The sequence below is a fragment of the Epinephelus lanceolatus genome, chromosome 4 (assembly GCF_041903045.1).
Source record: "Epinephelus lanceolatus isolate andai-2023 chromosome 4, ASM4190304v1, whole genome shotgun sequence".
NCBI lineage: Eukaryota > Metazoa > Chordata > Actinopteri > Perciformes > Serranidae > Epinephelus > Epinephelus lanceolatus.
This window is the reverse complement of record NC_135737.1, coordinates 43548570-43573508: the sequence shown is the minus strand read 5'-3', so window position 1 is coordinate 43573508 and position 24939 is coordinate 43548570. Positions and strand designations below refer to the sequence as shown.

The 24939-nt window shown below is 41.4% G+C and overlaps 1 protein-coding gene across 1 annotated transcript; it reads left to right on the top strand.

Annotated features, from left to right (window-relative positions):
• On the top strand, positions 1-24939 carry LOC117260152 (POU class 2 homeobox associating factor 1). The gene is made up of 5 exons (XM_033632056.2): positions 1-213; positions 9800-9927; positions 18850-18889; positions 19016-19308; positions 21546-24939. Exons 1-5 carry the CDS (start codon positions 198-200, stop codon positions 21981-21983), a joined length of 915 nt encoding a protein of 304 aa, XP_033487947.1. The 5' UTR covers positions 1-197; the 3' UTR covers positions 21984-24939.

Genomic DNA, 24939 nt, shown 5'->3' with positions numbered 1-24939 from the left:
TTTTATCTGCTGTAGTTATGATTCAACTTAAATAGTATCAACACTGAAACTAGATGCACAAGGGAGATCTGCGGTTAGAGCGCTGTGACATCCCAGGGGGATTGTTAGCTAGCTGCAGGCTGTTATAAAGCTCGTCAGACCACCCGCCACTTTGATTTTCTTCACTTTAACTATATGATATTATCCACATAAGCAGTATGCACTGGGAGAAATGTAAGTACAACACATCATTGTTGTTTTATTTACAGGATGCACAGTGACTGTAAAATCCTCATGCAGCTTATGCTATATTATTTTGTATAAAATTAATCTATTGACTTGATAAATAATTTTAAATGTGCTTTGATTTTATTAAAAAAGCGGCAGAAAGTTTTTAAAATTTTAAACGAATTGTTGAAATACAAGTGTCGTCTTTGTGCATATTACATTTCATCACTTAGATGAGGTAAACACAATAATATACATTTTGTACTCATGCCATGCAGTCCAGTATGATAGTCATGCAATGCATTTGACTTTTGTAGAGCATAATTATTCTTTTTTTCTTCTGTGTCATTTAAAATGATAATCTGGGTGGATATTGTGGATCCAAGGCTGCTATTGAGAGAAAAAATTAGATTTAGCTTAACTTGTTTGATTTTTCGCTGCTGTATTTTGAGACAATTGTAATGAATTTTCATTTTATTTGAGCGTTTGCTAATCAAAGATGTAGAACTTAAACTAACGGACAGATGTGTCCAGCGCTCTGTTGTTTCTCCCCCCATATCGAACGTGTCATTTAGAAAATTGACTTGGAAGTTTGAGTCTGGGCCTTGTTTGTTTGTTTTTTTGGAAAACTTCCAACAGAAGGAAAGAAAAATATATGACATTTTTTCCTGTTGCTTCCTGTTGGTGTCTAACTCTTTTGGAAAGAGGAAGGTGGTCATTTGGATGTTGGCTGTGCGTTGCTATTGGTCTAATCTTGATATGCAAATGGCTGCAGGCCTCCGCCACAGTAAAACACTGCACAGCTGTGGAGCTTCCTCTTTTCTTGTTGTTTGAGTCCCTGTGCATGTGCCGTGGTGATTGTTTGTCTGTCTTTGTGTGTTCATGTGTGATTGTTTAAACCAGAGAGCGAGGAAAGACAACATCATCTTCTGTCCGTTTGAGTTTCAGGTCAAGGTTTTGTACTGTAGCATTTATTGGAAGTTAGCACCTATTGCAAACCCTGTTACTGCAGCTTCCTGCATGTCACGTACAGTTTTTCCACAATAAAAGTTCTTTAAATATAAAAAGGAGATAGAAAGTCCTGGATTATGATATTTTTGTGTCTAAACATTTGGACTTAGACTTAGAAAAAGCTCATTAACTGGACAGAGTTTGAGTAGATTATTAAAAATGGATGGGGTCAGACCCTAAACAGTGATTCTGCAATCATGGCTTAGCAACTGTGTCTAGCCCTCCGCCTTTCCATGACCAAAATCACCAACAAATTAACACATTCTCACTTTGACCTCGTCACATATCGATGTTTGGTCATGGACTTTCTCGTCAAGATATGACGTGCAAGGTACCCAGGGTGTGTTGGTTGGGCAACCTCTGCCTGTTCCATGCATTGTCTGTTTTTAAAATACACTTCTGTTTTCACAGGAAATGTGCAATTTGCATACAGTCTCTTTCAAAATAAACGTGCTACGTCAGTGCAACGCCCCAAATTGAATTTTTTTTCCTTCGACAACAAAAGCAGATGGTTGGGTTTAGGACAAAAGAACAGGGTTTGGCTTTATAATCTTACAGGAAGTGAACACCGGTCTCCTAGGTGAAAGTTGGTAGTTATTGGACCCATCCAGCACCCCTCCCATCCACCCTATTCTACTACTGGCCGAGTATCGTGTCCACCTGAAAAGACAACCTCTTTTGTCGGTGTCTGACTCAATGACTTCAGAGTGAGACCAGGTTGAACAAAAGTATACACGGAATGGATTAAACATTATGTTTATCTGGTATAACTTAAGCTGCAAACATTAGCATGTTAGCAAGCTAGCTTACTCACAGTAGTCAGAGCTTTTCAATAGCTACTGACAGTTGTAATGTTTTATCTCACACAGGCCGAGCCCTCTACTCGACTGTTTGGGTTATACTCCCATAATCAAACAAACACGCATTTGCAAACTGAGAAAAGCATAAAGATAGCCAGCAAATCAGGATACACCTACTTGAATATGTGCAAAACACTCAGTGTATAAGGAGGTGAATCCCACTGTCAAGCATCCTACACCCTCCTCAGCGAGCGGTGTAGGAGTGACAGGGCCCCTTCAGCACATTCTCACTCCGACTTCGTCACATATCAATGTTTAGTCATGGACTTTCCATTTCCGAGATATGACGTGCAGGGTGCCATGTCAGCTTCAGCCTGTTACATGCATTGTCTGTTTTACAAAGTACTAAAAAAAGTTTGAGTAATAAATCTGAGAATGTTTTTGCAGATTGCACATGTACAGAAACCTTGACAGGCGCAGAAACAGTAGCAGTTGGGACTCAGCTAACTGTCAGTTGTGTTTCCAGTCCCTGTTTCTGTGGAGCATCATGAACTCGTCTGTACATTATCACACTGTTCTGTTTGTCTAAAGAGGCCACTTAGCCTCTTTGGCCTGTACAGACAAATTAATCAACTGCAGATAAGAATCTTAACAAGATACTGTCAGACCGCCTTCAGCCTAATAAAGAGGTCAAGTAGGGGGCTGAGAGAGCAGCAGTCTGGACCACAGGTTACCCTCCTCTGTCGCTGGGAACAGGAGTCGCAGTAACAGGCTGGTAACTAGAGGGAAACTTTAAACAGGAAAAGTCACAGGGGGAGTGTCATCGAGGCTCTGTGTGTCTGCAGCATGGGTGGTGAGCAATACAACAACGTGGAAGTACAGCCTGTAGTTCGAACAACAGCCTCGAGAGCCAACGAAATTCCACTGGATGATGTGTTTTGCATCAGTTGATGTCATCTGGTGGAGTTTCACCTGAGGGGAGGAGGGATAGTTTGATGGTAATTTGACATGTTATCAGGCAAGCGGCGGACTTTTTCCAACTGATAGTCAAGCAGAACTATTGTTGGATCATGTCCAGACACCACCACCAATACTTTCCACTAATATGTTGAAGTTTAGACAAACTGTTTGTGCTGGCTTCAAAATAAACCAGCACGGCCAACTGAGCATTGATTATTTAATTTGGGTTTTCTCACGCAGGTAGTTTTCCTCTTTCCTCTGCAGCTCCACTCTTCAGTTACCAAAACCAAGCCCAGCTTAATAAGCTCTTGTCAGCAGCAGTAAACTGAGTGTGCTGACTCGCTGTGGGGGGAGTCAACACATAAAATGCACAACTAAAAATTGAAGGGTGGTGAACCAGAGTGTCATAAAACCAACAATATGACCTGTATGAACAAGCCATTTTATTTGTACATCAGGCTCACCACTGGTACAACTGTACCCCCACAGTCCCTCCTTAACAGTCAGAAACACGCTCTAATGATAATTATTAAATCACTTTTGACGTAATGGCTGCAGGGTGTTCCTAAATTCCACCAGTGGAAACACCAAACACCAAGACACATTTAAACTAGACGTGGGACACTTCTCTTCATGGCAGTCTGACTTTTGACTTTAAACCAATGTGAGCTAAAGCTAATTATTCCTCAGAATCAGTTTCAGGGTGTCATTACCTGCAGACAGCTTGTTAGCAGAGCACTGACTCTGAACTGTTCAAACAGCTGAACTTTTGATCCCTTATTACAATCTGTCACATCAAGATTAATGTGTGTATGTACAGTGTGTGTGTGGCATTAAGACAAGAGCGCATTTTTTATTTCAACATATGAGGAGACATCTGCCAGCAGCTGCTCATGTCTCTGCAATTATAGTCAGAACCCATAACAGTCTATGTGTACAGTAACTGTCATATAACAACCAGACTCTTTCATTCTTCCTTGAAATGACTCAGACGACACGTTTATGTTGAAATAAAGACACTGCTGGGCTCGCTGCAGGATGCTGTGGTAGCCATGCTGGTTCAGTGTGCCTTCAATTTTGAATAAATCCCCAACAGTGTCACCAGCAAAACACCCCCACACCATCACACCTCCTCCTCCATGCTTCACAGTGGGAACCAGGCATGTGGAATCCATCCGTTCACCTTTTTCTGCGTCTCACAAAGACACGGCTGTTGGAACCAAAGATCTCAAATTTGGACTCATCAGACCAAAGCACAGATTTCCACTGGTCTAATGTCCATTCCTTGTGTTTCTTGGCCCAAACAAATCTCTTCTGCTTGTTGCCTCTCCTTAGCAGTGGTTTCCTAGCAGCTATTTGACCATGAAGGCCTGATTGGCGCAGTCTCCTCTTAACAGTTGTTCTAGAGATGGGTCTGCTGCTAGAACTCTGTGTGGCATTCATCTGGTCTCTGATCTGAGCTGCTGTTAACTTGCCATTTCTGAGGCTGGTGACTCGGATGAACTTATCCTCAGAAGCAGAGGTGACTCTTGGTCTTCCTTTCCTGGGTCGGTCCTCATGTGTGCCAGTTTCGTTGTAGCGCTTGATGGTTTTTGTGACTCCACTTGGGGACACATTTAAAGTTTTTGCAATTTTCCAGACTGACTGACCTTCATTTCTTAAAGTAATGATGGCCACTCGTTTTTCTTTAGTTAGCTGATTGGTTCTTGCCATAATATGAATTTTAACAGTTGTCCAATAGGGCTGTTGGCTGTGTATTAACCTGACTTCTGCACAACACAACTGATGGTCCCAACCCCATTGATAAAGCAAGAAATTCCACTAATTAACCCTGATAAGGCACACCTGTGAAGTGGAAACCATTTCAGGTGACTACCTCTTGAAGCTCATGGAGAGAATGCCAAGAGTGTGCAAAGCAGTAATCAGAGCAAAGGGTGGCTATTTTGAAGAAACTAGAATATAAAACATGTTTTCAGTTATTTCACCTTTTTTTGTTAAGTACATAACTCCACATGTGTTCATTCATAGTTTTGATGCCTTCAGTGAGAATCTACAATGTAAATAGTCATGAAAATAAAGAAAACGCATTGAATGAGAAGGTGTGTCCAAACTTTTGGCCTGTACTGTATGTATTAATTAATGTATTTATTTATTCATGTGATTTGGTGAAGGCATACAAAAACTTTTCAGATTGCGACCGAGGTTTGAGTCTTCTTGGCGATTGGTGAAGACAGTGGGTCAGATCAGGATGTGGTCACCAAGACGTCCTCTCGACGACATAAAATGGATGGTTATGTGGTCAGTTAGGGTCATTAAAAAGCCGTCGAGGTGACGTCTTGGTGAGGACGTCCTAGAAACGACGTCTAAAACATCGCCTATTTGGCCGTGATTTAGACTAGTCCGGAACGTCACCGAATGACATCAACACGATGTTAAATGGACGTCATTTGGCTTGCTGGGAAGATTTCTCCTCAGTCATTAGTTCAAGGTCCATCGAGTTTGATACGTTCAATGACATATTTACATTTGGCCATGTCATTGAGCTAGTTTGCTGTCTCTGTCAAGTCGTAGTCCATTAGTCACTCATTCTACAGCAGGAAACAACACTTCAAAATAAAAGCTCTGTGCCAGAAAGTACAGTGTGTTTTTAACAAACTTGAATTGTTAGCGAGTCACTTATGGTCCATTCAGAATGGACCCGTGACCCACTTTCAGAACACAACCCACCATTTGGGAACGACTGCCCAAGAGGATAAATTCAGTTTGGTGATCCTCTAACCTTTCATCTAGCATCATCTTCCAGTCTATTCTCGCTTTGTCAGTGATTTTGGCATTAGCCACTGACACCAAAAGCCACCTTTTGTGGTGTTACGATACGCTACCAGTGGGCTGGACGACATCTGTTGCAGCAGTATGATAACTGGACGGTCAGTGTCATGCCATAACACAGACTGACGGCACCTGTCACAGCGGTATGATATGCCACAGGACAGCACCACTTTGAAATACTGCTGGCAACAACGTAATATAAAGAGCTGGTCCGAAGGGCGGTGGATGGTGTTGATGTCCCAGTGTTGGTTGTGGCATCCCTGAACTGAGGATACCTAGCATGTCTTATGTAGATGTGAAAGTCCACTGACAAAGCAGCGATATGTGACGACTTGAACACCTCCTCACATCCTCTGTTCAAAACTTTAATTTTCCAGTACTTCATGGTTAATGACCTAATACCTGTAAAACTAAAGGCATCCCCTACCTTAGCTGTAGTTTGTGTTTAATGCCAGTAAGCATATATTAGCATGCTAATGGTCTGAACTCGAGGCGTGGGTTTGCCATTACAAGGTTTATTAGTCAAGACTTTGATCCTTTAAAATATATTTTCCCAGCCTTATTGACGAGTAAAATAAAAAAAAAAAAAACTAATGAGAGTTAATTAGTTACGCAACACTATTTATTGACTTAAATATCAGGAAAAAAACCTTTACATGATCAAATAAACCAATCAGCCCAAAATATTCCACCTACAATTCACTGACACAACTACTAATGAATAATACATTAACATTATTTGAGTTATTCTTACATAATAGCTCATTAATCTGAGGACATAATCGCACATGTAAATAATTTCTCTATATCAGTGTAAGTACAGGTGTTGTGGGAACCAGTCCTCCCAGTTAAATCCAGCATACCACGGGCTAAACCAGTGGCTCCCAACTGGTGGGTCGCTGTCCAAAAGTGTGCTGCATTCTGAAAGGATTTATTTTGAAGTGCAGTAAACTGCTGGGACAGAGCTTTTATTTTGAAGTGTTGTTTCCTGTTGTAGAGTGAGTGACTAACAGACAGCAAACTAGCTCGACGACATGGACAAAAGCAAGTATGACACTGAATATATTAAAGTGTGTGGACCTTGAACTAATAACTGAAGAGAAATCTGGACCCTGTGGCTGGACCAGTTGGGAACCAGTTGGAAACCAGTTGGGAACCAGTGGGCTAAACTGCAGTACACATTCAGTAATTGTTGTGCAACACTGCTGTGAAAAACACAAGATAATGTTCGACTGACAGGACAAGTTGGGGGGGGTGACGGTGAAAGTCAGAGTGATGGAGAGTCAAAGTGTAATTTCACTCATCTTTCAGCCTGTCTCACAAGAAAACACGGTTTTATGGCTGAGTCAGTGAGGCAGGGACAGGAAGACTGGACAGATAGATGCTCAGATAATATTCTGGTGGTTAGAAACAACAGACACTTTCCTTGAAAGATCAGTGATTAGATAGTGAACTTCACTCTTTGTGGCATTCACATGAGCTGTTGTGGTGCATGTTCAGAGATCACCCCCCATCTGCAGACAGCTCACACTGCTGCAGTGCACCACGGGGGAAAATGCCATTACTCTCAATGGCTTTGTAGCCCGAGGCCGTAGCGCCTGGTGGCATTGTTCACAGTTTCACATGTACAGTACTGCTGCTGTGAGTTTATTCAGAAGAGGCCCTCTCTGTCAGATCAGACTTCTCATCATGCTTATACTTGCAGGGAGTCACTGGTTGTAAACATTTTGAATAGTGGGAGACACATATAGCCTGAAGTGTCTGTCAGCGTGGCTCCACAGGACACTGACACCTGATGTTTATCACTGGAATATTCAAATCAATACGGCTTTATAAATACACATCTTTATGATGCTCAGCCCATAAAATAAACTATTTCTTCTGGTGAGTGCACAAATTCTTTAATCAACAGTAACAACAACCAACTAAATATTACTAACATTATTGGTTTAGTTAGATATGAATGACTAATGTTAATATTATTATTATTATTATTATTATTATTATTATTATTATTATTATTGAGATTTATTTTATTACCAATATTAAATTTAAACCTGTATCTATAACACATTTAATATATACATAAAACATTATAACACATGCAGAGTTGTGATAAGCCCTCATAATAATAAGCAACTGCCTTTTCAATAGTAAACAAATGTCTCTTCCATAGTAAACAATTGCCTCTTCGATAATGAACAAATTCCTTTCATAATAAACAAACGCCTCTTTGATAATAAACAATTGCCTCTTCCATAGTAAACAACTGCCTCTTCTATAATGAACAGATTCCTCTTCCAAAATAAACAAATGTCTCTTCAATAGTAAACAAATTTGTCTTCAATAATAAACAAATGTCTCTTCCATAGTAAACAATTGCCTCTTTGATAATGAACAAATTCCTCTTTGATAATAAACAAATTCCTCTTTGGTAGTAAACAAATGCCTCTTCAATAGTAAACAAATTTGTCTTCGATAATAAACAACTGCCTTTTCAATAATAAACAAATTCCTCTTCCATAGTAAACAACTGCCTCCTCTATAATGAACAAATTCCTCTTTGATAATAAACAAATTCCTCTTTGGCAGTAAACAAATGCCTCTTCAATAGTAAACATATATCTCTTTGATAGTAAACAAATGTCTCTTCGAAAATAAACAAATTCCTCTTCGATAATAAACAACTGCCTTTTCAATAATAAACAAATGTCTCTTCCATAGTAAACAATTGCCTCTTCAATAATGAACAAATTCCTTTGATAATAAACAAATTCTTCTTTGATAATGAACAAATTCCTCTTCCAAAATAAACAAGTGTGTCTTCAATAGCAAACAAGTGTCTCTTTGATAATAAACAAATGTCTCTTCGATAATTAAAAAATGTCTCTTCAATTGTAAACAAATGTCTCTTCAATTGTAAACAAATGTCTCTTCAATTGTAAACAAATTTCTCTTCAATGATAAGTACCCTTTTCGATAATAAACAAATGTGTTTAATAAAAACCAGATGTGTTTATTTACGGGGGTTTGTGTTATATTGGGTCTCAATGAAATAAACCAATGAATACGTCACTATATAAAGCCTGCAGGCTTTAGGTGTTCATTTGGAAAACAAAGCTCTTGCACAAATACACTCAGGACGGCCCAGATGCAGGTGACACAGTCTTAAGGAGTCCTTTACTATTTTAAAATGCACAAAATCCTCCTTAAACAGGGAATTAGAGACCAGAGTTTCTGACTGACAAAGTCTGCTAACATGAGGTCTGTGTTCGACTGACGAAGGATCTGAATAACCTGCACTTCCTCACATAGACCCTAAGAAAGGGCGTCATCACACCCTGATTGGCCCAGAGAAGAAATGCACCAAGCTGCTCTCAATTCTTAATTAGCAGTCAGTACACACACCCTGAGCAACAGGTGATCTGAATCACCTTCCAATCAACTCAGGGGAACTGTGACAAAATAAAACAAACTGAAAAAAAGGAGCAGGTACCAGATAATGGGTGACTACTACATATTGTTAAGCTGTTTAGGATTGACATGATAAAGTTTATATTATTGCATGAGCAGCTGTTACATCATGATCCTTATGCAAGGGTCACAATATTTTTTAGATGCCATGTGATTCTTAATTTATACTCGCAATGTCTTTGTAATTCTAATTCTAACTATTGCAGATACACAAACTCTTTAAGTATTTCATTAAAAATGCATCTTTTTTTCTGCCCTGCATAATACAAATGACAAATACATAAAAGTAACTAAATTTGTAATAAAAATACATTTAATATACTGCCCATATTTGCAGATGAGAGGAAGGTTTCCACAGTTTTTCCTCACTGTGATGTCACATGTTAGTTGTTATGTTAATAACCTTGTTTAAAAATGAGAGGCCAGTGTTATTTCACATCAGTGTCTGGGTTAGTAAACAGATATGAAGCGCATAATTAACAGTGGATGTCTCTGTCTTTCTTTCTCTGCGTCTCTAGCGCCACCATCAGCCCTGGCCAGGTCCAGACCGTACCAAGGTGTTCGAGTCAGAGACCCGGTCAAAGAGCTGCTGAGGAGAAAGAGGAGTCTGGAGCCACACAGCACCAAGGCAGCGCCCCCTACTGCAGTGAGTCCACCAAGACACATGACACATGACAATAACATTTACATTTACATGATGCTTTTTAGTATGTAAGTATATGTGCTGTGTTCTTGTGATCTGTGTCTTTTTTTGTCATTATTGCCCCTGCTGCTGAGGACATTTTAAATTTCCCCCCTGGGGATTAAATAAAGTATATCTATCTATCTATCTATCTATCTATCTATCTATCTATCTATCTATCTATCTATCTTTATCCTGCTCTTTTTTTAAACTCAGTTGCGAGATAAATGAGGTGTACAGTGAAGTAAAATAATGATCAACATCCTTAATTCTTCGGCAACATTTACATAGAAATACATTTAAACAAATCATGTCTGATTTTGGGAACATGTCGGCCCTCCCTTTCCAGAGAAAATCCCTGCACATACTGGCACCACATGTTTTCCTGCAGCTTTATCACAGCATCATTAGTCATTAAACAAATAAGTGCAGGAGGAGCAGCAGTTGCAGTATGGAGCAATGATTGCTCAGGATTATGAGCTGTCGGACTAATCCAACATTTCAGACCTGTGCTTTGTGAGATTTTCAGACACTGGAAATATGAAAATTTAGAGGATGGGAAATAAAAAGAGTCAGGATTACCTTTACATTTATTTGTCTGAGAAACAAAAGCACAAACAGCTCTTGTCAGGGGGCTCGGACAGTAACAGTGAGGTGTTTCACTCAAGCTCATGAACTTTTGTTGCAATAGTTTTCATGACACATGACATCTTTTTTTCTGGGATCAATTCTAAACACCACATTGCATTTCTAATAAGGCCTTCTGATGATATATTACCATTAGTCTCCAGGCTAGAATTTTTCTCTCAACAGAGCTGTCATGTACATGAATGGTGTCAATAATCTTTATGCTATCTGCAGCAAAGACACCGCTGCAGAGATCAAAGAAAAGCAGCTGAACATCCAGATGCATAAAGCTGGCTGTAAAAGTGGACCTTGCCAAGCAGCAGCTCTAGATTGTTCTGAGGGGAGTAACTTTTCCAACTGGCAAATTATTGAACAAATTATAGATGGCATGTTCAAGAGCTGAGAGGAAGGGCCCTGTTGGGGCCATCAGGATGTGAGCAGTCAGGTCCCAGGGCCTATCCCAGAGCAAGGGGGGGTTGTCCTTATATAATCCAGGTGTTTTTCCATGACAGTTACAGCCATTCCCTGTATGGCTCCAGGGCTGGGCACACAGCCCTATGCAAAATTACTTGCAGCCTTGCCAAAGAGCCCTCCCACTTGCTATTTATTACGCCTGCTGCACATGCACACAAACACACACGCACATATGTGCAGACTCCCCTCACACACACCCACTGATAAGAGAGAGAAAAACATGACGCAGCCCTCGGTTACTAGTGGAGTTGTAAGTTATCTTCTGATGAACTGGGAAATGTAATTGATAATGCTCATCTTTCACTGTGACAGCATTTCTACTTTCTGTGGAAAGTAGAAACCTGCTTTTGAAACTCACACTGGAGATCGTTCAAGAGCTCTTTAACCTCAGCTCGCTCCTGTGTTTGTGAACAAATTGTCTCTGTGTACTTTTGACCTTTGAGTTTAAGTTTGTTTTTCACTCAGTGGCGGTCCGAGCACATTTGGTGCCCGAGGCAATTTTTATTTTATTTTATTTTATTTCTCTCCACATACACTGCTCTCAGTAGTGGTAGAAGAGTGGGCACCAGAGAGCATTTGTCATTTTTGACATGAAGATACAGCGTGTTTCAGGGTTCAGAGAAAGCGGGATTTATACTTGCGCGTCAGCTCTATGCAGACCCTACGCCGCAGCCTACACATGTGGTATACACTGTTGTGAGCATTCATACTTGTGCAGTGGTGTGTCTGTGTCACTCTGCAGTTACACCTCTAAAACACTAGTTGGCGGTGGGGTTTCTGTGAAGTGCTATAAAGTTTAGTTGACTCAAAACACACATTAAACACACATTAAACATGGCTTAATAGAGACAATTTCAAACACAAGTACACAAATCAGCTTCACTATAACTCGCAGCATTCACAGACAAACACTTGTCTTTATCTGGACACATTTTCCCCACAAATACAACATGCTAACGTTATTAGCACAAGCCTATGGCATTTTACATTGTATAAATTAGCCTAGCGACGAGCAGAGATTTCCTCTGCTCATATTTCAGCCAGGATAAATCACACACAAGACTTATAAACCCACTATGTTGGTACAACACCGATAATTGACAGTTTTTTACCTTCAACAACAAACGCACATTGTTTGGTTTAGCCAGCACATGCACATGGTTGGGGTTGGGCAACAAAAGCATGTGGTTGCGTTAAGGAAAGTGGAACAAGGTTTGGTTTTTACAATCTGGGAAGTGAACACCAGCCTCCAGGTGAAAGTTGGTGGTTGTAGGATCCATCCACCACCCCTCCCACCTGCCTTACTCAGACTTCCGGCCCCTTAACTTATGTTGTTGTCCCTCCGCATTTCCCCCTGACGTCACAGGAAGCCTTTAAACAATAACAGTGACTGGCTGCGTATCATGCTGACATAAAGGGACGTTTTTTTTGTTGGTGTCTGACGCTGAAAGTCACTGACCAAGCTGTGGTTTTCAATGATTTTAGAGACGATGTCTATCTCCTAGACTGAAACTGGAAGATGGTTTCACACAAGAGGAGCCTGATAGCTGAAGTCTTCGGCTCCTGTTCTACTTTTAGTGACTCTAGGAACCACAGGTAACCCTGCATTCTGGGAGCACAGTCATCTGGATGGATAATAGGGTACTACAGTATGAGCTTTGTAAAATATGACAGAGCCTGACTATGTAGAGCTTAGTAAGTGAGGAGAAGGATGTTGCAAGAAGCCAGTGCAGAGAAGCTGAAACAGGAGGAATATGACGTCTTTTTTTAGTTCCTGTCAGTACATGTGCCGCAGCATTCTGGATCAGCTGGAAAGTCTTTAGAGACCTGTTGGAGCAACCTGGTGATAAAGAATTGCGATAATCCAGCCTGGAAGTAACCAATGCTTGGACTAATTTTTCTGCAACTGTTGTCTTTTCCTGGATTTAAAGGCTGCATTATTGTAAAGTGATGTATATCCTGAATTTACCAGACTGTTCTAGCTGTTCTATTTTTTACCTTTACCCACTTAATCATTATATCCACATGACTGATGATAATTTATCAAAAATCTCATCAATATTGATGATCAAAAACACTGTCATATTTGATTTTTCACAGATTTAAAAAACAAAACCTAATGTGTGACAAGTTAAAGGCGTACTATGCCGGATTTGCCCCTCACAGTTTCTAAACAGCGCATTCAGACTTGGCCCCTCCTCCTTGGCTCAATGAAACTAAAAAGAGCAGCGTTGGTCAAGCCGAGAGAAATATAACAATATTTATAATTGTGTCATGGCAATTACGTTCAAAAGCACAAATAAACACACCCACACCTCCGCACAGGCCGGCAGGAAGGCGCCGTATTGCTCATTTTTGTGTGAATTCAGCTAAAGCGCATGTTTCATCCTGTCCGTTCGGCTTCTTTGTTCTGTCTCTGTGTGTGCATGTGGCTCAACCTCACCCTCCATCAAACCGTCACACAGACATGCAGCTGCCATCCACAGAGCAGAGGACAGAGACGGCCGGTCACTACACTTTTAAGTCCCCTGACTTTGTGCTGCTATTGGCAGGAGGCTACACACCACTACCCAAATGATGACACCCAGAAACATCCCAAACAAACCAAAATAAGAAGAAAATACAGACAGAGGACAGGTGCTGATAAGTGATGATTGAGAGGGATTACTTTTGTGTGAGTCTGTATGTTGCTTTTAAAGAAAATCCTGCACAGTGCCTTTGATTACTGAGCTTTAGAAATGCTGGTAAGCACATTTTTTATCTTTAGACAGAGTCCTCTGTTTCAGCTAACAGCCAGCTTCATATTTACCTGACAGTGAATCACTGTTCTTTATTGGCAAGAAAGCAAATAAAGATGTTCCCAAAAATGTTGACCTGTTTCTTTAAAAACAATTTAAAGAAACATGATGTAGGTAATTTGATTCATTCATTCATTAAAATGCCAGCAGGGCATTTCCATATTAGGAAACTAAAATTACGGCCCGTGGTTGTGTGCCTCTGTGCACCAGTCAACTGTCCATGTCTGTGAAAACATGGACGCTTCACACACATCTTCCCCTCGGCAGCACAGAAGACAGAGGGACAGTTGGACGGAGGGATGGGGGGATGGAGGGATGGAGGGACGGACAACCCAAAAACATAATACCTCTGACTACGGCTGTTGCCAGCGCAGAGGCATGAGAGTAGCTCGCAGCATGTTTTTTACAGTGAGAAACTGGGACACTAAATCCCACTGTGAAAAGTTGTGGATGGTACCAATGGAAGCGTTCCTTAGCGTCCCCATGTTTGGTCCCCTCTCTGTTGGGGTACCTAGCACACAGATCTGGTACTAAAAGGTGGAGCTGTGAACACTGCAGTCTGATTGGTCAGTAGAGGACGGTCACTCTGCTCAGGGCTGAGTTGTGTCTGGTTTTGAGGCTCATGTAACCACTGTTCATACTGTGGAGAGTTTTATTAGTAAACTGTAACTATAAAATGAAAGGATGTTTTGCTGCCTCTCACAGCAGCCTCGTTCTGTGGACGATAAACGAGGTGCAGACTTGTCACCACTGATGAGGAAAAACAGAGAGTGCTGGACGGAGCAGTGAGTGGCCTAATTTGGAAAAATATTACTAAAGAATGTTTTAAATGTAATTTCTCATCACTATGAGCACCGCAGACACAAATCCATTCACTGCTGTTGTATCAAAGTGAAGGCAGAGTTTTCTCAACAGCAGGACAAATGGTCTCCCTGGCTGTATCACTGTTTGGGGTGAACTGTCCCTTTAATGTCTGACAGTTTCCCACTTTAAATCAGAGGGCAGGTCATTTATATGCAGATTTGCTGAGCCAGATTTAAACAGCAGCAGGGTGACATAATGCGCACTGGATTATTGTTTAGACACAGAGCTTTGGTTTGAGATCCTTGTGTTTGCCACAGTGCTTTGTTGGAGTGCTCTCAGTTTACAGTTAAACACACCCAGTCAGCACGAACATTATCACAAATAGGTTGTAATGTAAAATAGGTTAATTGACGTTATTAAAACTGAACCTACCCTCGGCCCTGAAGCAATCCACTGTCTCTTTAAAAAAAAAGGTTGTTTACTTTCAGCTTTTTAATATTTCTTGGTTCATCTCTCAGAGTCCTGTGACCCTCAGCACTTGAGTAAAATTGACATCAGAGGAGTTTAGTTTTTGGCGTAATGACAGAGTGCTGTAATTCTCCGCCTGCTGTCAAAGCCGTAACACTAACCAGCTCCTCAGAACCTCTGCGGTTGTTCAGGCATCTGACAGCACATGCCCTGCTGCCTCTGAACATGCCCTGCTGGCTGTCTGCAGGCAGGTGGATGCACAATTTCACTGCTGCTGGCGTCAAGCGGCACCTAAATACTGACACTAGCTGTCAGTCAGCACCGTCACTGCTGCCGGCTCTATTGTTCTTTTCACTGATGTCTCACTACAGATTCTTCACTGTTCTGCTGCTTGCCACGCACTCACCCTTGTAGGGACCATGCAGAGCACATACACTCCTTCATAGGTGCATACAGATGTCTTTCAAGAATATACACACATGGTTCTGCACAATAGAAATCTGGGTGTGCAAATGCAACACATAGAGAGGTAACATAGGAAGCAGGGAGACTGACAAAATGTCCATTGGTAATTTAGTTTTGTCTTCAGCTTCACTAATGTGTGGAGTGCCACAGGGATCTATTCTTGGTCCTACTTTGTTTTTATTATCGGTCATTTTAATGGGGTGTCCTACCACTGCTACGCTGATGACACCCAAATCTACCTGTCATTTAAGTCGGATAATGTTTGCTGTCTGAACACTTTAATGGAGTGCTTCACTACTATTAAAAATAGATGACTTGTAATATTCTGCAGCTGAACTCAGACAAGACAGGAGTAATAATCTTTGGCCCGGATCACTTAGCAAAGAAATTACAACTGTTTATTGGTCGTCTGGCAACTTCTATAAAATCTACGCTCAGAAATGTAGGCATCACTTTTGATTCTCAAGTGTTTTTTGAACCACATGTCAATAATCTCATTAAATCCTGCTATGAAATATTATCAATATTAAATCAGCTGTGTCTTTTGCTGACCTCGAAAAGCTTATTCATGCCTTCTCATGCCTTGACTACTGTAAGACACTGTTTACATGCCTCAGTAAATTTTCAGTAGCTCGGCTTCAACCAGCGCAGAATGCTGCAGCACGTATTTTAACTGGGACAAATCATAGGTCACATATCACCCCGATTCTCGCCTCACTTCATTAGTTGCCACTAAACGTCAACTTTTAAAGCTCAACATAGTTTAGCTCCAGTTATATAGCTGATCTTCTGACGACCTGTGCTCCAAGTCCTGACCTGAGATCTTCAAGCCTGCCCTCACTTGTGATCCCTCGACCAAGGCTGGTAACTAAAGGTGACCAGGCTTTTGCCATTGAGGCCACTATAAGCAATGGAATTCTCTGCCTGAGGAGATCAGGCTGGTGAGCGCATTACCCGTTCTTACATTATTGCTCAAATTATATTTTTATATCAAAGCTTTTCATTTTAATGCCTGATTTGTACTTATGTGTTTTATTTCCTTTTGCTCTCTTTTTGCCTCTGTACACACTATTTTTCTTAGCTCTAAACATTTTTTCAAGCCTTACTTGGCTTATTTGAGCTCTCTGCTGGACACAGTGCCCCTCATACCCCTTTCCCACCAAATTAGCTCTGGTTCTTGAACCAGTTACATTCAAGATTCTGGAAACATTGGTGCTATCTAGTGAACCAGCCCACGTTTTCACCTGTTTTGTGCAGAACCTCTGTAATCAAGGAATGAGTCATCAACGGAAGGCATTGCACAATGCACTGTTGAGTTCTCATTTTACTTCTCTACTATTGACTTCTCTATCTCTTATATATCTAGCTGATGTCATCACAGTTCACACTGCAGGTCAAGAAAAATCCGCAATTTATATTCATTTTGGTTGAAAGGGTCTGAACAGTTCGAAATTAGGTGCAAAATGTGTGTCAGTGTGCCGGTCATAAATGATAGTCCCGCCTAAAACATGATACCTTAAAAGTACCCTCCTATCTATTTTTTCTTTTAGCTTGTGTTTGTTGTTCAGCGCACTTTTTTTTTTCTGGATAAATGGTTAAATGTCCAGATATTTCCAGTACAGCTAAGATTTATCAGATCTCTATCCATTCGTGTAAAACACTGGTTCTGAAAGTTTTTGGATCTTAAGAAAATAATAACCCCACCCTCTCTCACTGACAGCAACAGACTGTTGTGCCTTCAGGGAATATGATATCCACTTACGCAATCTGATCAATTATTAAATTGCAGCTTGGAAGTTTCCAGTTAATTGCTGTGTGTGATAGACTCTCAGCCATTGTGTGTTTTTTTCTCGTTGGGATCTGACGTAGGTTATAATCTTGTGGATCACAGATATGTAATTAGGAAAAAACATTTCCAATGAGAAACGTAAATATATGCTGATGCAATGATATATACAATATGCCAATAAATAGGTTGGCAGTTACAGAACCAGCCCTGCCCCAGTGGAAGACAGAATTACATACTCTAACTTATATTTTATCTATTTGGCAGAGCTTTAAAAACAATTTCTGGCCCAGGCAGGCAAAATGACCTGGCCCAGCATTGGCCCAAACTTGGCATGCTGGAAGAAATAAGTTGGGCCGCATCCTGCTGCCTTAGTTGGTTGAGACTTGGGATGAACAACACCCCAGAATTGAGGCAGATAAACTGGCCTGAATCTGCCTGCTGATACTGCCATCACTGGGCTGTAGACAAAAATGACCTGACCCAGTATTGACCCAAACTCAGCATGCTGGAGGAAGTAAGTCTGGCCATTGACTAGGTCAGCTAAGACTTGATGAATGATGCCATAGAATTGGGCCAAATAAGCTGGCCCTATACCAGCTGCCAACATTGCCATCACTGGCCCAGTATTGACCCAAACTCGGCACGCCAGAAGAAATAAGTTGGGCCGTGTTTGGTTGCCAGAATTGGCTAAGATGTGGCATGAATGACACCCCAGAATTGAGGCAGACAACTGGCTTGAATCCGCCTGCTGACACTGCCATCACTCAAAAATGACCTGGCTCAGTATCGACCCAAACTTGGCACGCTGAATGAAAAAAGGTGGGCCGAATCCTGTTGCCAATCTCAGCTGAGACCCAGGATGACTGATGCCCCAATATTGGACCAAATAAACCGGCCTGATTCTGGCCGTCAACACTACCATCACTGGACCATTGTCAAAAATGACCTGACTCAGCACGCTGCAGACGTAGGTTGGACCGTGTTTGGTCGCCTGACTCAGCAAAGACTTGACATGATTGACGCCCCATAATCGAGCCAGATAAACTGGCCTTAATCTGCCTGCTGACACTGGGCTGTAGTCAAATTGACCTGGCCCAATACTGACCCAAACTCAACATGCTGGAAGAAGTCATGGCCATGTTCGGTTGCCTGAGTCGGCGGGATGAATGACACCCCAGAATTGGGGTGCCGCTACCACCTTAGTTAGACATGAATCAGTTAATAAAGATTATTTTGCACGCGACAACCGTTCAAGACTGTACCTGTGTGTGAATACACTGACAAAACACACTTTAATTATAATCTCAACTCAGCTGCTGCTCACACCTGGACTCGATCTGTACAAGTATAAATACTGCATATTTATATATCAACATTACACTATAGCCTATTCTACAGCAGCAACGTGTGCTTGTGGTTCTACTGCAAATTACTGATGTGCTAAATTCACTTTTCTTTTAGGATTTGGTCACAAGCAACAACCAGTCATCATACACACAAGGTAATTGTTCATTCAGATGCATCTGAGAGTTACATGACGTATTTATTAAACTGATTTCTGGAAGTAGAGCGTGTGTCTCTGCCTGTCTCTGAAGACTTATGCTCGAAACTCCTCTTTCAAAATCAGGCATGTTTGGCTCTGACGTTGCCAGCGGCTCCCCAGCTGAGCCGCCGACTGCAGTCGCTGATGGAGGGCTGCAGTGTGCAGGATGGAGAGCTGCACCACCTGTCAGCAGCGCCTGCCTGCAGCCTGCTGTAACATCCTGGTCGTCATCTGAGTACAACCAGCAGGACCCTTCAGCTCAGACTCTGGCCTACCCAGCAACCCCCACCCTCACTGCAGATGTGTACATGCAGACTCTGTGTCCCAGCTACACCATGCTGACCTACACACACACACCATTGCTCACTAACTTTGGGGTGAGTAGGAGAAAAGTCTGCATGTGATAATTTATTTATTTATTTCTTCCCATTGTGAGCCCAGCAGTGTTACAGGAGTAGTCTCTGCTTTGCTGGTTTGATTGTGTGGAGCAGAGAGAAGCTGTTAATGATCATGGGTTGATTCCAAAGGACACACCTGGCAGCTGCTGAGCTGGACTGAGGCCCCAGTTCCTCTCTGCTCCACTCTGTCAGCCTCCTGATGCAGGTGCAGTCTGGCACTAAGAGACAAAACAATCCTGCTGCCTCAAAGAGCCACATCACATCAAATACAGCCGACTACCTGCAATTATTTATTTGCGTCTGAGATTTAAAAGTCATTTATCTGTCATGAGAGAGATTCTATGCCACGTATTCATCAGTGAGTGAAGTGAATGGAACACCAACATTGTATGAAACATGCTAAGGACACAGATGGACAGTGAAGAAGGGGTTATGACAGGGGTGTAAATATAGACAGTGTCGGCAATGCAGTTGCACTGGGGCCCGTAGAGAGTGCGGGCCGTTGCAAGTGTTTTAGACTGCCACCTTGGAAATATACCTGTGTTTAAAGATAAATGATAAAAAAAAGAATATTAATTTAAAAACGGTGCCATTTGCTATGTATCCTGAAGAAGGCAAACCCATCTGTATCATGGTTTTCTTTTTCTTTTATATACATAGTCAGTCGCTATCTAAAACAAAATTATATGCTTTTTCTATATACGTATAAAATCTATGAATATACTGTAAAAACTATTTAATTAAATCATTAATTTCTCACTTTCTACAATACAATACATGCACGATAGTGTGCACTCTGACTGGCACGTTAACATGTAACATAACCGTTAAAAGCAAACATGCTAACATTAGCTAACTGGTAATGTTAACATCCCTGTTAGCTGCGGCTGTCATGAGGTCAGAGGCTGGCGACTCTGTGACGTTTGTCAGTGCAGCCAGTTTCATGTTCATTGCACTCATTGTAACGTCAACAGGATGTGTTTCTTGACATGCAAAAAAAACATCTTCACCTCCTGAGACCCCGTGTCCTTGTATGAGGACATAGTATTTTGGGTTTACTTGACAGTATACTTCATTCTGCTTAACTTGGACCTGTTGTCCTCGTTCGTGGACACTTTTTGTGCCATCTAGTGGTAGTAAGAGCACAATACACTAATCCATGTAAAACAAGATGGCAGCCATCTCTGCCAAGTCAGTCTGCAGCCATTTATTTATGATTCTTAATGTTAGTTGTTTGATATGGCGACAAATTTGACCAATTTCAGCAACAGTAACAAGACACAGTTAATTAGGAAGTACTCTTTCGAGGACATTGAGACTTTATTATTGTTGACAAATGTTAGTTTTTTATACTTATCGGGTCCTACTGATCCTAAATAGCTAGGAGAGGTTAAAACTGCATACAGAACACAAGTTCGGGTCTGAGGAGGTTAAAAATACATTTTCAAAAAATCCAAGATGCTTTAGTCCAGGCGAGGGTTATACTTTGGCCGCCTGGTTTGCAGCTGAGGTGCTTCTTGCGTGCTCTTACCCCTACACACTGGTTGTAACAAAGGCATAAATGGCAAATGCAGTGAAGTGAAAAGTAGATTGCTGGCTCAAAAATATACTAGAGTAAAGAGTAGAAGTACAGTATTGAAAAAGGAGCACAAAAAATACCCTTGCAGTGGGGTGGTTAGAGGGTTAGACCAGGATGATCGGTTGATCAGTTCCTGTCAGATCACTTCTTTGAGGCCCATTAATCAACACTGCATGGACTGGTACAGGATTGCAGCCTGGTACTGACCTTAATAATCTGATTGCTAAAGCTTGTTAAGCAGTGGTGCCCCCAGAAATGCTTAATGTGGGTGGGCAGATGGGGCCTCTGAAAGTCTTGAGGGGAGAGTTAAGAGACCCCTTTAAAAATGACCATTACAGTATTTCCCTTGCCAAAATAAAGCCTAAATTTATTTGTGTTATTTAGCCCCCTTTTCTGACAAGCTAAGTCAACATAGTTGGTTCCAGTGGATGCCTTAGTTTGTTTATTTATACATGATACCATTATGATTTTGCTAGCTTATAGAATGAGACTCTTACAGACTCTCAGAGTAATGTTGTTAGCATTCTGTGGCCTTTGTGTTAAAGAGGGCACTTGGTTGACCAAAGAAAGATCAAGACCAAATTTCTCTAGTTGCTCAATCTTTCAAACATTTCAGTTCTATTTCTTGTTGTTTCAGACCATACCTGTGGCCTCCGCACCCGGCTCCCTCCCTCAAATGGATCTCCCAGACTCAGGGTTGACCTACCTCCCCTGGGCCCAGCCCATTACCACCATATCTACCATGCCGAACCCGGGGGTCCAGTTCGCCCCTGGCTCTGCAGCCCTCCCAACTTCACCTCTGGTCCACATGCCCCTGTCCATGTCTTTGACCACCATGATTCCTCAGCTGGATGCTCAGGGTGTAGATCATCCTCATCCACACATACTGGACCTCCCGCAGCGTTCAGAACACCAGCTGGACCCTGAGCCACAGGGCCAGTCTCTGGATGAAGATCCAGGAATAGAGTCGGACTCACCGAACCTCCTGGATAAACTTCTGGAGGATCAAAAGGGTGACGGCGGAGAGGAGGGCAAAGACTCGTACAGCAGCTCACTCTTTATTCCGAGTGTCTAAAAATATGAGTGTTCGTGTGTTTGTAGAGAGCAGCTTTTCTTTCTGTTTGCTTCTGAGGAGCCGTCATTAAAGGATCATTTGGGTTTATTACAACTTTAGGCTTCATTTTGTAGCTGTGGCTATAATTTACATTTACTATGACAGCACTATACTCACTGGAGTAACTGTAGAGATTGTTGCTGAAAAAAATTCTTGGAGAAATTATGCAAGTCTCACCAAATCCTACAGGCCCCTCAAGCCCCAAGATTGTCTGTTTGACTATTACTTTGTAAAAATTAGTTTATGCACCACTAAAGCCAAATGAAAGGGGAAAACTCAGATTGTGTCAAACTAATGAAGCCTTTTGGTGTTGTAAGACTGTTTTTAAATACGTGTGTAAGATATGAATGCTTTTCTTAAAGTATGATTGATTTATTTTCATGTTAGAGGCTTTGTGCAGCAAAATCTGTCACTGAAAAACAGTAAAAACATGCTACTGTCCCAGTCAGCAGGAGTTTTCTCAGACAGTTGCAGTTTCTTGAGACACAGTGAAGTGCCGTCCATCTCCTCGTAGCCTTGAGGCGTTTGTACGAGCCATAAAATCTGTCATTAATGCTGTCAGTTAACAGGAGCCTGGAGGATTGTCACGTGTCCTGCACAGCTGGCTTCCTGTTTTTCTAGCTGATGATTTGTATCAAACCAGATGAAGAACTGGGGTCACGCAACTTAATGATAGGTTACTAAACTGACTGTGAGTTTCTGTTTGGACCAGCTGAACTGACACTCTTCTTTTTTTCTAACTTTTTTTTAATTGAAGAAACAAAGAACATGAGGTCATCAAATCACAGTACATTTTTGCATACAGTGTCACAACAGTGACATTCATACACACTCCATTTCTCAATATTTTGCACATTTTTCCAGCTCAAGCCTTAAAATAAAAGTATATTTTCCCTTACAATATTATAACAACTCAATGAAAACTCAAACTCAAATGCAGAGAACACACAGGACGTAGAGAAGGGTTAAAAACTCCACTGCCGACTAGTGTGTTGGAGGTGTAACTGCAGACACAGCACCGCACAAGTAAAAATGTCCACAACGACATAGGCCACATGTGTAGGCTACGGTGTAGGCTAGGGAACTGCCCATTGGTTCGACAGCCCATTGGTTCGACATCCCATTGTTCCGACCATATTAAACTCATTGTTCCGAAGTCCGTTCCGAAATCATCATGATGCCCTAAGGTTAAGGTCTGGTTAGGTTTAGGCACAAAAACCACTTGGTTAGGGTCAGGAAAAGATCATGGTGTGGGTTAAAATGAAAAAGAAAGTGACAAACACATAAGCTGTGAGCCTGCTCCGCCTCAAGCCGGTCGCGGCGCAGCATACGCCCGCCGCGAGCCGTTCAGCACCGCGGACAGTCGGACTAATGGGATGTCGAACCAATGGGCTGTCGAACCAGTGACATGGACCCGTAGGCTATGCATTGAGTGTCTGTGAAGTGTTGTAAAGTTGAGTTGATTCAAAACACACATTAAACACACATTAAACATGGCTTAATAGAGACAATTTCAAACACAAGTACACAAATCAGCTTCACTATAACTCGCAGCATTCACAGACAAACACTTGTCTTTATCTGGACACATTTTCCCCACAAATACAACATGCTAACATTATTAGCACAAGCCTATGGCATTTTACATTGTATAAATTAGCCTAGCAGCACGTTAAGTCAATGTAAGGTAATGCACAAGTATAAATCCGCCTCAAGGCCCGTGTGCCTGCCCTTTCTCCAGCTTCCTACACTCCCTCCCTCTCTCTCTGTCCTCTGAGTCCACAAGAGTCAACATTAGAGATTAGTCGGTAAACTGTTGAATGCTGTTCATATTTGTTCATATTTGAACAACACGTGTCGACATGATTACATAATGGATCGCTGCAGGTGAAGCTTTATGTTGATCCTTTATTATTTACCTTTATGCCTCCGTCTTTTGCCTGATATCACGTTGAACATGCCATAAGGAGCAGCATTTGGTTAATGGAAGAAACTTCCATAAAAACACAACCACAGAATCAGCTACTCATCTTCACCTTTTTGGCTTTGCCTCTTACAGTAAGTGCTTTTCTTAAGACAGGATGGATGTCCTTGTTCCTGTTCATGGTTATTGCTATGATGTCAAATCCAGGTCAAACGGCCAAAGCATGAATACTGGGATTCATGGCTATACTGCATATTGGTCTTGCTGAGACTGCAAATTTCTGTCTGATTACCAGCTGTAAATTTACTTCTATTAGTAGAGTGTACATAAATAAGGTCACAGATTATGTAACCTATGCTTCGCAGTCTTAACAAAACTAGTATCCAGTCCATTCACAACCTGAACAAAAGGTGATTCTTTGGAGCGTCAGTGTGTTAAATGTATTGGAAATTAATGTTGATTTGTGCTAAATATTTTGCACACTGTCAGAGTATTAAAAGTCAAAATCAGTGTTTTTATATTGGGGGTGTTTGTATTGTGATTACGCCCCAGCAGCATTATGACATGGAGTTGAGATAATGTTTGAAAACAGACCATTGATGTGGTTTTGCTGTTTGGGTCCTGTAAGAATATATTAGAATGAATGCCAGAGGCACAAAGTGAAAAGTGTTTTCTTTAATAAAGAAAAACAACCTGAGAAGTTCAGCCAGAGGGTGTCATTGAAGTCTGTAAACTGACTCCAAACTTCACTCCATCAGGCAAGACCTTTATGTCAAATGATGAAATGACACCCCAGATTGATCCTGCACCACCATGAATTTTAAACAGTGTTTATTGCTGCTTGTCAGTGCTGTTCATGTCTACAGATTACACTCTAGGTATTCTAAAAGCATTGTGTCTTTTCTCAATACACTTTTTTCACAGGAAATACACAGTTTCTGCTTGTTATGCGCATACAGTCCTTTTCAAAATAAACTTACAATGTCAGTAAAA